At 42.1% G+C, this 15,301-nt stretch overlaps 2 protein-coding genes across 2 annotated transcripts in view; one reads left to right on the forward strand and one right to left on the reverse strand.

Moving 5' to 3' along the window:
• LOC309720405 (zinc finger matrin-type protein 4) overlaps window positions 1-10,558 on the forward strand; it is a 73,726-nt gene extending 63,168 nt beyond the window's left edge. Inside the window, exon 7 of the mRNA XM_082557314.1 lies at window positions 9,573-10,558. Coding sequence (XP_082413440.1) covers window positions 9,573-9,594 — 22 coding nt within the window. The 3' untranslated portion in view covers window positions 9,595-10,558. The remainder of the gene's footprint in view (window positions 1-9,572) is intronic.
• On the reverse strand, window positions 2,231-4,813 carry LOC309720713 (E3 SUMO-protein ligase ZBED1-like; the record flags this gene model as incomplete). The annotated part of the gene is made up of 3 exons (XM_082557851.1): window positions 2,231-3,108; window positions 3,267-3,519; window positions 3,696-4,813. 3 exons carry the CDS (start codon window positions 4,811-4,813, stop codon window positions 2,692-2,694), a joined length of 1,788 nt encoding a protein of 595 aa, XP_082413977.1. The 3' UTR covers window positions 2,231-2,691.
• Window positions 10,559-15,301: the final 4,743 nt, after the last annotated feature.

Below are 15,301 nucleotides of genomic sequence, written 5' to 3' on the forward strand. Positions count from 1 at the left end.
GTTCTCTAATTAAAGCCAGCTAAATTATTCACTGCTCTCTCTCTGTGTGTGTCTTTACTCCTGCTGAGATGTGTCTGAAGACTGGAGCAGTGAGAGCTGCATTAGGTGTGCACCACACAGTTGTTCAAAGTTGACCAACACAGTATGTGCTGTTGCAGGATAGCACTCAGTTAACAAGCCAGAAACTTTGCCTCTATCTCATTTTTTAATATTTTTATTATATTTTTTTTTTTTCTTTTTTTTTTTGCCTGTCCCGTTTGGCTCTTTTGCCATCAGAATTGTTGTCTAAAGGCAAAGAAAGATGCCCAACGGATTTACTTTACCAAATTGACCATCCCAGCCTTGCCATAATGGTCCATTTGATTCACCTTTTATTGTTTATTTTATTTTCACTTACTGAATACGGGACAGACTTGACTGGGGGAAAGAAGGGGAGAAAGAAAGAGGGAAAGAGAAACAGATGAGAAGAGGGACGGGGGAGAAGGGCAAAAACCAAAAACCAACAGAATGAGCAGAAAAAGAAAAAAAAGAAAAAAAGAAAAAAAATGCATATCAATCACCTGGATCACCTGCTGAGAAAGAAAAAAGAAAACAAGCAGAAGAGAACAAGAGTAATAGAATAAACAACATCACAATGATATATGGGAATATGACAGTAAATACTAAATGTTAAACATTATTGTGCAGCACATAAGATCAACAGAACACAGTGTGCTTTGAGGTAGGAGCCAAAAAGGGTGTAGTTTGTAGGTGTGATCACTCGTGTGTACACCTGTGAGCATGGACGCGTTTGTTTTTTGTTTTTTAAAAGGTTCCTTCATGTAATGATCTGCTAGAGGGTGTGGGGGGGCCACAGCCCCGTCCTCCAGGGCATGAAGCAGGTATGGAGGAGATCAAAACTCCAGACATCCAGAGGCCCCCAGAACACAAGAGACCAAGGAAGACCAACAGAGGGGCAGCCGCGCCACTGTCCCAGTAAGAGCTGAGGAGAGTCCCAGATGAGGGCTCACTCAGCAGCCGCGGAGCAGAAACCAGGGGGAGTTGCAGTGACGCGCCCGTGAGCTCCACCGGCAGCCAGCCGTGCCTGAGTGACCGAGCCCCAGGCCGAGAGGCCGGGGGCACCCCACCTCCGAAGTGGCCCGAGCAAGCCCCAGGCTCCAGGCCCCAATAAGCGGCCGCCAAGGAGTGAGCCGGTGTGTACCCGGACGCCCACCCCCGGACACAAAGAACCACCAACGCACCGATGTCTGAGGGAGTCCGCCACTGGCAGGGGAAGTGGTGGTAGGAGGAGATAGGCCTCCAAACCTTGGAGGGCCTGAGATGTCCCCAGAGAGGTGGCGCCTGACACCCAACCTGACATATAGACACAGAAATACAGGCACACACATATACAAACATCCATTCCCACCCTCATGCTCTCATATACACTTACTCCACACTCAACCAACGTGGAGACAGACGTAAAGAGACGCTGTACACACGATCACACTCCCCAAGCGTACTCTACAAACCGGGTCTAGGTACCCTTGCCCCTGGAGGGGGGGAACTGCCCCCAGACCCAGGTGGTGTTACCCTTTTCCCTGCGGTGGGGGGAGGCAGACCACCCCGACTCCGCAGCAGCAGGGAGGCCCCACACTCCAGACCGCAGTCGGACGGCCAACTCCTCCTCCTAGCCCCCCCGCTCCAGCAGGTCGCAGAGAAAGCATTTTTTAATATTTTTATTATATATTTTAACGTGTTTTTCACAATTAAATGTCTGTCTTTTTAAATATTAATTAGTTCCTATAATCAAATCTAGAATATTAATCAACAGTACTACTTTGAGTGGTTTGGGCTTGCAAAACTTCTATTAAAGAACTCATAACTGACATAAAGACTACCTTAAAGGCTTTTTTAAGGCTATTTTCCAGTAAATATAAAGCATACTGACAGATCCAGATAAGATTCTATGTGTGTAAAGATACACTGAAAGTAAAAAGTAAACAAAGAAACGTCACTAATTACCTACTTGGAACCCACAAGTGAAAACCAAGTGCAGTAGAGTGTATTTCACTTGATGTGAGCTGTCAGTATGGTTATAATATATACTTATTCTCTGACCAATGACACTGCCTGAACTTTAACTGCCCATTTAATATTGTTTCCATTCACATCACCCACTAGGTTTGCATGGCCTTTGCTTTCTGGGCGCTTTGTTTTGATTAGTGCTGTCAAGAGATTTAAAAAAAAATAGAGATTAATTAATTATGATTTTTAATTAATTGATCTAATTAATCTCTTTTTTAATCTCACCTAAAAATAGCTGAGGAAAGCCCTCAACTTATTGTGGCAGACCAAAAGACTGATATAACAAAGAAAGTGACTTTATAAAGTCATTTATTGTTTAACAAACGTTAAACAGATGCAACCATTTACATACTGTTGTATTCTTTTGTAAAATAAGTGGAAAAATAAATACAAATAAAATCAAATAAATTAAGTGCTGCAAGTTAGCACATCAGAGTTGCTCTTTTCTGAGCAATACAGCACTGAAATTCCTCTGCTTCAGATAATGAAAAATAAAACTGACATTGCAGTGCTGCAAGTTAGCACATCAAAGTATTCTTCCATCACAAAAAAAAGTGCTGAACATCAAGCAATCTATTCTAGTAGGCTACAAATGACACAGCAGCTATGCTGACCACATGTGTCTCATTTCTTCTTCCTCAGCCAGTCGCTAAGACACACCAGCCTGGTAACATTTTCTGGAAGCAAGGCTGCCCTTTTCTTTTGCACTATGTGGCCTGCAAGGCTAAAGAGTCTCTCACAGGGTACAGAGGTAGCTGGGGAGGCCAGGTACTTTTGTGCTAGGACTGACAGCTTTTCATAGACTCCTGAGTGAGCATACCACCACTGCAGGGGACAGTCATCAATACTGATGCTGGGTTCTGCTCTGTAGCGCTGCAGCTCTCCAGACTCAATTCCATCTTCTGAGTCAGAGTCAGACCCCAGAAGGAGTTCGCTCCTCCTCGTCTTCTGAGCTGGTCCATCATCCTCTGTGGAGGGCTGGAGACTATCTGCTCTTCTGGGCTCTGCTGCCTGGAGCATATTCTCCAGAATGGTCCACACCTGAATGAATGAATGAATGAATGATTGTGATTAAAACTAAGTGCTTTTTTTTTTATTTTATTTAATCTTGTAAAGAACTTTGTGTTCCATATAATAAATAAAAGTTTGATTTGATAATGAATTGGACTCATTAGTCCAGCTTAACCTTATTGTCCTACCTGTTCCCTCTTTTCTCTTGGAAGACATTTCAAATCCTTAAACCGTGGATCCAATGCTGTGGCCACCTCGAACCATATCTCGTTGCCATTAGCTCGTCGTGCTGCCAGATCCTTCTGGAAGGCATTCTTGAACTTCACCACGTAGGCAGGATCATCATCAGTAATGTCCATGACACGGTACAGATGGCGAAAAGCAGGCAGCACTACAGAGCAAGAGACGTAGGCCTCACCACCCAGCAGCTCTGTCACATACCTGCAGAGGTGGAGAGGTTTGCTAAATAAACCTAGCTGGATTCATTTAAATCAAAGTGTAACTGATTTCCAATTTAATTGTCCTTAAAAGTTCCTTGTTATGTTCATTAATTTTGATTTTACACATGTAACAGTAGTTTATATAATTAAAATGGGAAGGTGTTTATTTGAACTTACTTGCATGGTTCAAGCAGGAGCTCCAGCCTCTGCAGTTTCGCCCACTCAGCTTCGGTTGGCAAGACCAACCTGTGGTTCTGTTGGTCCAACATAGCCTGGACAGCCTCTCGGTTACATAGGAGGCGTGAGACCATTGCGAGAGTCGAGTTCCACCTGGTGGGTACATCCTGTATAAGTTGATCGCTCTTCTTTCCGAGTGCTACTTGTTGTTGGTTAAGTTCTGTGGTACTCGCAGGGCTTTGTTTAAAATGACCAACAATCTTGCGGCACTTTGCCAGTACACCGACAAAACCACTGCTATCGAGACATACCGTGATGGTCCTCTGGAGAATGTGAGCATTGCAGGCGATGTGCTCATATGGAAGTGCTCTCATAGCAGCCAGCATGTTTGCTGCGCTGTCTGTGCCAATGGTGGATATCTTGTTTTCAATACCCCAGTCATTTGCTACCTTGAGGAACTGTTCGGCGCATTTATCAGCAAAGTGCCTGGTTTCTGTTCTCATGACGGTCAGTGCAAATGAGTTGAGGTTCCACTCACTATCAATAAAGTGTCCAGTCACCCCAAAATAGCTGTGGTTGCCAGCTGAGGTCCAGTGATCTCCGGTTATAGCAACACAGTTGGGAGAATCCTCCGCCAAAATCTCAAGTTTGTTTTTCTTTTCGCCGTCGTACATTTTGCTGATTTTGGTCGTTACTGTAGTCCTGCACGGCGGCTTGTATGACGGGTCATTGGACGCAATTTGCAACACCTCTGTCAATCCTTCGTCCTCTACTATATTTATCGGCCTACAGTTCATCGCTATCCACTTGGCAATAACATTAGTCAGCCTGTCGGTCGCAGACTTGCTCATACGAGGGGTATTCTCTAGTTTTGTTTGGCGAAAAGCTTTGCTCTGGCTTGCTATATTGCTAACGTCTTCACTGCTAGCTGTTGCTGCACTCGCGGCTGGGTGCTTTGCGTTGAGGTGATAGGCCAAACTTGAGCTGCTTCGGTGGTAAGCAAACTCCTTCTTACACTCTAGGCAGACCACTTTACCTTTGTCAATGGTGCCGTCGGGGCGTTTATGAAATACAAATTTCCCGTTCATTGGGCCAACAACTCTCAGATGCGCCTCCATATCCACACTGTAAGCTAATCACCACTTCTCACCTTGACCTCACGACGTGACTCCACCCCCAACAAGTCAAGCACAAGTAGCCCAGCACATAAAAACGGATTTTATAACATAGCAACTCTCATACAAAATCAATGACGTCAAGAGATTAAAAATTAGATTAACGAGATTAAAAAACATAACGCGCTAAATAACATTGTAATTAATTAATCGCAATTAACGCGATAATTTGACACCCCTAGTTTTGATATATTTCGACCTCTGGCTTGCTTTAATGTGTGTTTATGCTGATGTTGCCGTAGGCCCCAGAGGTATGATGGTGAGGTCTGGGACAATCCATTTAGCCTACTCACCCTGGTAATTATTTAGCGTCAGAGAACACAGACACAAAATAGACTAATGCACATTTAAAAGGGAAAGGCTCAGAGAGAGGGTGGCAACGACAGTTGGAGATTACAGTGCTTATTGTAAGATAAATCCCATGCAAATGGTTGACTTGTCGACCTGCTAATAGGCCAGGCTTGCTATATGCATGCATGTGTAATAGCCCCATCAATGTGTGTGTGCATCCTCTCACCGCTTGAGGCGAGGAAAAGGTTAATTCAGGATTCATCGGTTGGCTCTCGTCTCACATGCCCCCTCTGTCACACTTGAACACACACACACTCAGAGGTAGGCTCATGCCTTGGGCTCTTTTCATCTCCCCCAAAGGTATTTGTCCTTGTCTTCCCTTACACCTTTCACCCGAAAATCAGACAAACAGGCAGACTTTGTATGCAGACACACACACACGTACACACAAGCTTACGCATACACCGCCCTGGGTGTTGCTGTCCGTTAACTTAATAAGGTAAGGGTGAGTTTTATTTATTTGATTTTTATTTTTTAGGGTGGTGGTTTGTGTTGGGGGATGGGGTTAGCCGGATCATGCGTGAACCATGACTCACATCGCTGCTCCCTTTGCAACTGCCACTGCTGAACTGTATACCTGACATGCAAAAACACACACACGCATCCAAAGCGTGCCAAGGTGACCTTCACATCCTCACCAACACCTCCCTCAGACACACAGGCTCGTGCACTGCTTCTGCCCTCTATCGCACACACATTCTCATCCCCATATATCTTACATCCCACATGTGTGGCCCTGGGAGAGATTATTGGATTAGTCTATTTATTAACAACCCCATCCACTCACAGACCGTGACCTTTATTTGTACCCCTTCCCCAGCTTCACCTTCTAGTGTCCTGCTGCTTTTCTTGGCTCTGTCATCTTTCCAGCCTTCATCGTTCTATTCCTCACCATGTAACACCTTGCTCATACACTGGACTAATAAAAGTATGGCAGGGCTTTTTTCAAGGATAGTCATCACCACTAAAATGTTTTCTTGACTGGATAAAATTGATTCAATCATAATAAATATTTTTTTGTTAGGTAAACGTTAAAAAGAAACAGAAAAGCGCTTACAAATTTACTATGTCAAAAGCACTCAATGTAAAAGTTGAAGGCATTATGCAAAAGGGAGGAACATGTTGGGTGTTTGTGTATTCACTACACACTCAGCAGATCCCTCGACCATGTTGCTCTATAGAAACCGCCAAGGGACATTTTCCAAACAATATGATAAATAACCTGGTAATTAATGGAAGCTGGGACCTGATTGAAACAAACTCTTTTGGTTTTTTTCAATCGAAGACTTGAGAAATGAACCCATGTTTTTAAACAATCAGTATACAGTACAGACACGGAGCCTAACAAGTTGCTGCTTGAAACAGCTTAAATAGAATATTGAGCAAACATAACATACAGACCTGAATTTAAACACAATTACAATTCCCTCACATTTACCCAGGGAAAATTTCAAACCATAATATAAATCCTAGAAACCATTCACAGCCTTTACTTTACTTAATTATTTTATGGAAAATAAAGCTCCCTGAATCAGTTATTACACTGCCCTTTATGAAATTGCTTTATACTTACAAGAAATAAATAAAGTATGCCACTGGCTTTCAAGCATCAGGGGAAAAAGCTCCTTGAGTAAAAAATATATATGTACCTCTCTCACCATAAGATGTGATAGAATTGCTCAAACATGCTATAGTGTGTATTAATTATTTTTTGTACAGGCATGACTTCCCTTTGAAGTGATTGTGAAATGTTTGGCACGGCTTTGCGCACTGCATGCACACATTTTTTAATTTTTAATTTTTTAATTTTTTTAAAAGGCTGCACTCCATATTGCATTATTAAACAACTGGAGACATGCCCTTCACATGGCAACCACAAGAAAACTGTGAAATAGGATGTTTTGACCTTGTGCATCACTGAACATGGTGCTAGCAATATTATTGTGCGTTCATATGAAAACCAACTGTAAAAGCTGAAGGACATGGGGTGGAAATTTATTGTGGATTTGCTGTAGTACATATTTGTGCCACCAGGTGGAGCCTGTCACTGTTGATGGAGTTAAAAGGTGTACCTGCTGACAGGTTGTAAATTGTAAAACACGTGAGTCTTCCTGCTAGTGAAGAAAAAAAACATCGTCCGCTTAACTGTACCAGTCTAATGATTTATTTAACACAAAGATTTTTTAAAAAAATCTGGTAGCTTTGTCGTTTAGCCAACTACCTGAGGCTGAAGCTAACAACCAATGAACTTATGCGATAGCAAGGTGAGTTCGTCTGTCCCTCCACAGAATGATTGGTCAGATGTTAGCAAAATGGCATTTGTACTGGATTTGACTTTTTAATGAATTGTGATTCTCATTAGTTTGTGCAATGCAGCCAACCAACAATAAAACGTATCACTGTCTTTCTGTACTTGACACATTAAAATAACCTGTAACCTGTGATGTATCATCAGCCGGATAAACATTGTCATCATTAACGGTAATAATGCTCTGGATCAAGAAAGAATGTTAAACATATGCTGATGGAACCTCCTAAAATATGAAGATTGCTTGAATAAATATCAGTCCACATCTGAGTGGTCGCAAGAATCAATAAATGTAAACTAATTAGAATCAACCGTAAACTGTAAACCTGATGTTAAATGAAGAAGGGATGCTACACAGTGGTGAGCATGGTCCTTTGAGACGTGTTCCTGCCATCAAATTCAAAATGGGTATTATTTATTTATTCAGAATAAATTGTTTATGCTGTATTTAAACGGCTGCATTTTGTTTTGTTCAGTGTCCCAAGTGCTTGTATTGGGATTTGTAGAATGGTCAAAACAAAAATCTCTGGATAAAATTATTTGTTTAGATAATTACTTTGTGTATCAATAACACCTTTTGTGTATGATGTTTACATATTTATGTAGAATGTACAAAGAATTTGGATTCAGGCCCTTTTTTTCTATCAGCTTACATCATTCTGTTGACTTTCTTTGACCCCTTCTTCTACCCCACAGTGTTTTCGCTCTGCCCCTCCCACCTTGTTGCCCTCCCGCCCCTCCTTGCTGCTACCTGTCCCCTCAGAGAGAACAATACAAGCTACCAGACTCGTGCCCTCCACTCTTCAGAGAATCTAACGTGCTAGATGAGTCCTGACAGACCAGACAGGGTGTAGAGGCCACTGTTTTAACAGCCATTACCGGAATAGGTGCTGACAGCTATGGTGCCCATGAATCCTCTCTCTTTCTCTCACTCCATTTCAGCTGGCAACGTGTGTGTGTGTTTCTGTGTGAGCGGAGGAGATGCTGGGTGGGTGGGGACAACAGCCCAATTAGGACAGGAATGACAGTTTAACAAGGACTGAGCTGAAAATGGTGGAATTTGTTGTGGTTTTCGGGGGACACGTTGTCAGACTCAGACTGATACAGACGTATGAAGCCAAACATCTCATTTTCACTTGACTTTTATCTCAGTTTGTAGAAGTTTAGCTCATACTGGAGAGAAAACCTCTCAAAACAGCATCATGAAAGTTAAAAGGCACCTCAAACTGACGTGAGAAACAATTACACAACAGCGTTGCCGAGATGAAGGAAGTGTTGCGCATTATTGTTGAGATTTCTGCTATGACATTTAGAAAAGTGAAATACCAAGCACTCATTTCATTTTCTCAATATCAGCTGTGGGATTTCTCAAGAATCGAGTCCTTTGAACACCCTGCCCTAAAAATGCCTACTCAGTTAGGTGTGTGTTGCGTGGCGTGATCTTCAATCCGATTTATCTCCTTGTTTTAATTAAATGCGGCATGTTTGCCGCCACACTTGCTTTGTTTCGTGGCGATAAAGCCGCAGAATGCAGCCGCAGCAGCCGTCATCATGAAAAACAATCAGCGGTTCAAGATAAAGGCTAAATCCACAGTAATTACCGCACCTTAAACATGAGGGTTTATGCTCGTATCTTTCCTCTTTGTTTCAATTTGGAGTATAGCCAGATAGAAGGCTGCTGTAATTATGAGAAGATTGTGAAACCGGATTATTGGTTAATGCTTTACATAAAGTCGAGCTGTCACTCCCGGTAAAAGGGAATTCTTTTCAGTGCAGCAGATAATACGATATAATAACAGCAATCCAAGGTTACAATGTCTCGTTATATTACAAATGACGACTGCGCTATATGAAAAACGGCACGAGACGCGGATTTACAGGTAAATTAAATTGCTTCCACGGGACCAAACATATCAGACACTAAAATATCTTTCGCCCCATGGGCTTGATATTCCCTGTGGTTAAAGAGCCCTGTCTTGTCGGATCTGCCTATGTCAGAGACAGAACACGACTAACAAATTCTTTTCTGTGTTTTGTTTTCAGCCTGAAGCAACACCAGCAGTAAGTCAGAGAGACAGGCCACTCTGGAAAGAAGAAGTGATGAAGACAGAGATTATTGGAATAAACAACTTCCGAAAAGAGGACTTGTCTTAGTATGCGAGAGTATGCGAAAGTCGTGCAGTGCAACTTCAGTATGCGTGTGTTTGTGTATATAGCCTATATGTGTGTCATAGGCACTTATGCACACATCTGCAGTACGAGTGCGTGGGTCATTGTGAGTGTGTTAATTTCTATCTTTAATCAAAAAATAATATATCTTTGAGATCTATTCAGCACCTTCAACGAGCTCTAAACACCGGCGTCCGTCAGAAGACCTGCGGCTGTGTATTGCCATGTAATTCCAGTGTGAACCACAATCCTGAAATTGAAATGATGTCAGCGCATTGCTCGGAGTGGTGAAAACCATGACAATGATCGTCACAGAACAGCAGTTACAGTAACCATGTAACTAGCAGTCCCCCGCCCCCAAGTGCTCTGACCGTGAACCAAGTCTGACCAGAATCTTGTGTTTCAACGTGTATTTAATATGCAGTGATGCTGACGGTGCCGTGAGCGCGGCTCACTTTCAGACCACTTGAGACCTACTCAGGCCCAGACTTTCAAGGACAAGAAACTTCCCGATGACCTCAGCCATTGCAGATTGCATGAATTTCCATAACTTCAAAAAGCTGTTGGTTTGAATCTAGTGTTGTCTACCAATTGCAGATGTGCCACTTTGAAACTCATTTTCACATATGCCAAAATAATCAAAACCTGAAGATTAAAAGGGAGAGAAAAGTAGCAAAGAAACTATTGAACTTCTGCTCTGAAGAGGGTCTGTGCAACTCTGTGAATCATTTACTGCTCAAAACATTCCCATAGCACTAAATACTGATGTCAGATGCAGTCTGGAGGTGATAAAAAAAATCTTTCTGAGAAGGGCAACATGTACAGTGGGGCAAAAAAGTATTTAGTCAGCCACCGATTGTGCAAGTTCCCCCACTTAAAATGATGACAGAGGTCAGTAATTTGCACCAGAGGTACACGTCAACTGTGAGAGACAGAATGTGAAAAAAAAATCCATGAATCCACATGGTAGGATTTGTAAAGAATTTATTCGTAAATCAGGGTGGAAAATAAGTATTTGGTCACCTCAAACAAGGAAAATCTCTGGCTCTCACAGACCTGTAACGTCTTCTGTAAGAAGCTTTTCTGTCCCCCACTCGTTACCTGTATGAATGGCACCTGTTTGAACTCATCATCTGTATAAAAGACACCTGTCCACAGCCTCAAACAGTCAGACTCCAAACTCCGCCATGGCCAAGACCAAAGAGCTTTCGAAGGACACCAGGAAAAGTATTGTAGACCTGCACCAGACTGGGAAGAGTGAATCTACAATAGGCAAGCAGCTTGGTGTGAAAAAATCAACTGTGGGAGCAATCATCAGAAAATGGAAGACATACAAGACCACTGATAATCTCCCTCGATCTGGGGCGCCACGCAAGATCTCATCCCGTGGGGTCAAAATGATCATGAGAACGGTGAGCAAAGATCCCAGAACCACACGGGGGGACCTGGTGAATGACCTGCAGAGAGCTGGGACCAAAGTAACAAAGGTCACCATCAGTAACACACTACAACGGCAGGGAATCAAATCCCGCAGTGCCAGACGTGTTCCGCTGCTGAAGCCAGTGCATGTCCAGGCCCGTCTGAAGTTTGCCAGAGAGCACATGGATGATACAGCAGAGGATTGGGAGAATGTCATGTGGTCAGATGAAACCAAAGTAGAACTTTTTGGTATAAACTCAACTCGTCGTGTTTGGAGGAAGAAGAATACTGAGTTGCATCCCAAGAACACCACACCTACTGTGAAGCATGGGGGTGGAAACATCATGCTATGGGGCTGTTTTTCTGCCAAGGGGACAGGACGACTGATCCGTGTTAAGGACAGAATGAATGGGGCCATGTATCGTGAGATTTTGAGCCAAAACCTCCTTCCATCAGTGAGAACTTTGAAGATGAAACGAGGCTGGGTCTTCCAACATGACAATGATCCAAAACACACCGCCCGGGCAACAAAGGAGTGGCTCCGTAAGAAGCATTTGAAAGTCCTGGAGTGGCCTAGCCAGTCTCCAGACCTCAACCCCATAGGAAATCTGTGGCGGGAGTTGAAAGTCCGTGTTGCTCGGCGACAGCCCCAAAACATCTCTGCTCTCGAGAAGATCTGCATGGAGGAATGGGCCAAAATACCAGCTACTGTGTGTGCAAACCTGGTAAAGACCTATAGTAAACGTTTGACCTCTGTTATTGCCAACAAAGGTTATGTTACAAAGTATTGAGTTGTATTTTTGTTATTGACCAAATACTTATTTTCCACCCTGATTTACGAATAAATTCTTTACAAATCCTACCATGTGGATTCATGGATTTTTTTTCACATTCTGTCTCTCACAGTTGAAGTGTACCTCTGGTGCAAATTACTGACCTCTGTCATCAATTTAGGTGGGGGAACTTGCACAATCGGTGGCTGATTAAATACTTTTTTGCCCCACTAGATATGTTTTTTATTTTTCTGTTACTGCCAGAATAAAGAAACTTCACACTTATGTAGCAGCCACTGTACAATACAACTGGGGTGTAATTCAATGCATGCAAAGTGTAGAACATTGCATTCACTTGCCTTCTTGAAACCTACTTCTCGCGCATTTTGGTAATAGCGCTGCTTTGTAGTGATAGCTAGGTAATGAATTAATGCTTGTACCTGAACAAAGAAATCACCTTTTAGTGCTGAACTGCCTTCATCTCAACATCTTACCAATTCATCAAAAAAATAAAGAGGAGAGCCTTTTTAGATATTAGTCCAGTAACCACTGCACAACAACCTCATTCGTAAGTGTCTTCAGGCTGAAAAGTGTATTTAAACAATGGTCTGTAGCACCACAAGAAGACGTGCTCCACTTTCCCATGCTGGCACATCACATTGGCTATGAGCAGGGGAAAAGACTGAGAAATACAGCAGTCAATGCAAAGCTACCCTCTGTTTGTTCTTGTTGGTCATCTGTAAACACATTAAAAGGTTGTTGCTTTTCTATTTTGCTTATTTCGCGGTGAAGAGAGTGAACTACATATTACTTGATTAGAAACTATTTTTCTTCTGCAGATATATGGTTGAGATATATGGTTTTTATGCAATCGTGCTAATAGTAACAACCATACAATGTGGGTTTGAAGTCAAATAGTTCAACAAAGCAAAAAAAGCGGTTTGTGTAAATAAAGCAGTAGCGACAGGTGAAGTTCGTGTTTTTAGTAGTACAGGATTTTTGTATTCATAGTGTTTATCTCCACTGAGCCACAGATGATAAGCGAAATGTTTCTTATATTATTGAAAAATACAAATATGTTGGCACTGGGATGAGAGTCTTTTGTTGGGTCATGTTTTTCATAGATAAACATAAGTGAAAATAAAGTAATGGTGACTCAAAGAGTCGGCGATGATGGACCAAAACTCTGTGTTTGGAAGCCAGTGAGTCATCACATTCATTTAGAGGGATTCTGATAGCCGTCATTTTCGTGAGGAAAACTGCAGTCGCTATAAAGACAGTCCCTGCAGAGAAACATCTGAAATGCCAGTGGATTCCTAAAGCTGCCAAAACAACAAAGTGGGACTACAAACCGCTGGATATTTTTATACCATAACAAAACCACAAAAACAAGAAGTCTGTTTCTTGCTTGTCGATGTGCATCATGACTGTTCTGATGACTATTTACACTGACTTCATTCTTTCAAACACTAGTGTATTCACAATAGGAGTGATGTCTGTGTGTGACGATATCACAGTCTGTGCAGATGATGACTGCGCCATGAGTCACATATTTTAGCAGATGTTACATAATATATGACAGAGATGTATCTATGGGTAGGAACTGTGTGATATGATGCTTGCGGGTGGGTGTCTGTGAATCTATCAACTGTGGAAGCCTTGCTGTGAGCTATGCAGCCTGAGCACATTTGTAAACACACGATGATGAATACAATGGTACCTACAGTACATCTATTTTCTCTTGCAAAAACCACAAGTGTGTATTCCTTTTTCTGACTGTGTGTGACACCATGAATACGTCTGAAATGTCCTCTTACTTAAGCATTCATCTGTTATCACACTGCTCAACTTCACAATTTGCAGTAACAAATAAGACCTCAGTCAGACAGCCCTGGAAACTGGTTGGCAACCCAGTTGCCAGGGAAAACTGTATTCCCCAACCAGCTGGGGAGTGGTTGCCTTCTGTAACTAGCTGAAATCTGTTGCAAAACGCACACATCACTGAAAAAACCTCCTTGTGATTGCTTTGGTTGCTGGCACATTGCTCCGGTCAACCATGGAGACTTGTGTTGTCTGCAAACACTCTTTGAAATTTGAAAGCATGACACAAACTGTTAACAGACCTTTCACCTTCAAAGTGAAAGTTGTACCGTAGCCTTGCAATCAACACCTTTCAAAATCTGCAGCTTTTCCAAAGAGCGTCACACTTTCACTGGGAGAGCAGTTAGTGCTTGGTTGTAGACCAACAATCAATATTTCCACACTACAGCCTACTGCTGATCAAACCAATTGCAAGGACCACCTACCATTGCCAGTAAGTTTTCGATGCAGCACTATATAAGTCTTTATAACCAGTTTTGCCTAGTGACTTCCAGGAGCAACCTGAGATCCGGTCAGGGAATTCACATTTTTCCATAGGATTCAAAGCTTGCTAGGCTAACTGGTCACTAACCAGTCTCCAGGGCTGTTGACTGGGGCTTTAGCAATCGATTTCACAGACAGCCAGCAACCACTCACCAACAAATTGGGGAATACACACTTTTCCTTAGCGACAGATAGTTGCCTGTGGTCTATAGGGCCTGAGTGACAGATCTAAATGATTTAGTTTATCGACAAATCTCATCACTTTCTTTGCCACTTCCTTCTCCAAACTGACTTTTTTATATGCTCCTTAGACAAATTATAATACAGCACATGAGACAAAGACAAAGGTGCTCTGTCGTTTTATACACAGAAATAATTGTAGTTGAAATTGTGGGTCAAAGGCATTATTCCTTATACTGCAAAATCTGACTCTGAAAAGAATTTCTATATTAATAGTCACATTGATAATGATTCTACTAAATTCATAGAGGTTTAGAAAAGTAGAAAAATTCAAGAACTAATTAAAGATTTTATTCATTTCTAGTGGGATAGTTTACTATCATTTACTATCATTAGTGTTTCTTTATTATTTATTTATTTATTTTTCAGGAATTAAACCATGTTCTTGCAAAATGGTATCTGCTGAAATATCAGCTTTTACTTCATGGCGATAAATTCCACCAACCATAACCAATCTACAGATCAACATATCATGCAGATTTAGCTGATGTCCTTATTCCTGCCAGACTGCTGGAGGCTCTTATAAATACACAAGCTGTTATACCTGTATGTTCACCATGGTGACGGCTCATTATTAAAGTAGGAAGCATGTGAAAAGGGAAAAAATTCATGGCCGGGGACTGAACACTGTGTGTTTGTCATTTGTGTGTGTGTTTGGAATAAAAGCAGAAAATGCTGGAAGGTTTTGTATGAAAACGAGTCGAAGGGAAACAAACAGCCTTAAAGTTTGGTTCCCAAAATAGTTTATGTAGATTCGGAGTAACAGAGGAGGAAAGTTTGGGTGGGGTGTGCCAAGAGCAACCTCAC

The sequence above is a fragment of the Aulonocara stuartgranti genome (assembly GCF_965226115.1).
Source record: "Aulonocara stuartgranti genome assembly, chromosome: 13".
Classification (NCBI taxonomy): domain Eukaryota; kingdom Metazoa; phylum Chordata; class Actinopteri; order Cichliformes; family Cichlidae; genus Aulonocara; species Aulonocara stuartgranti.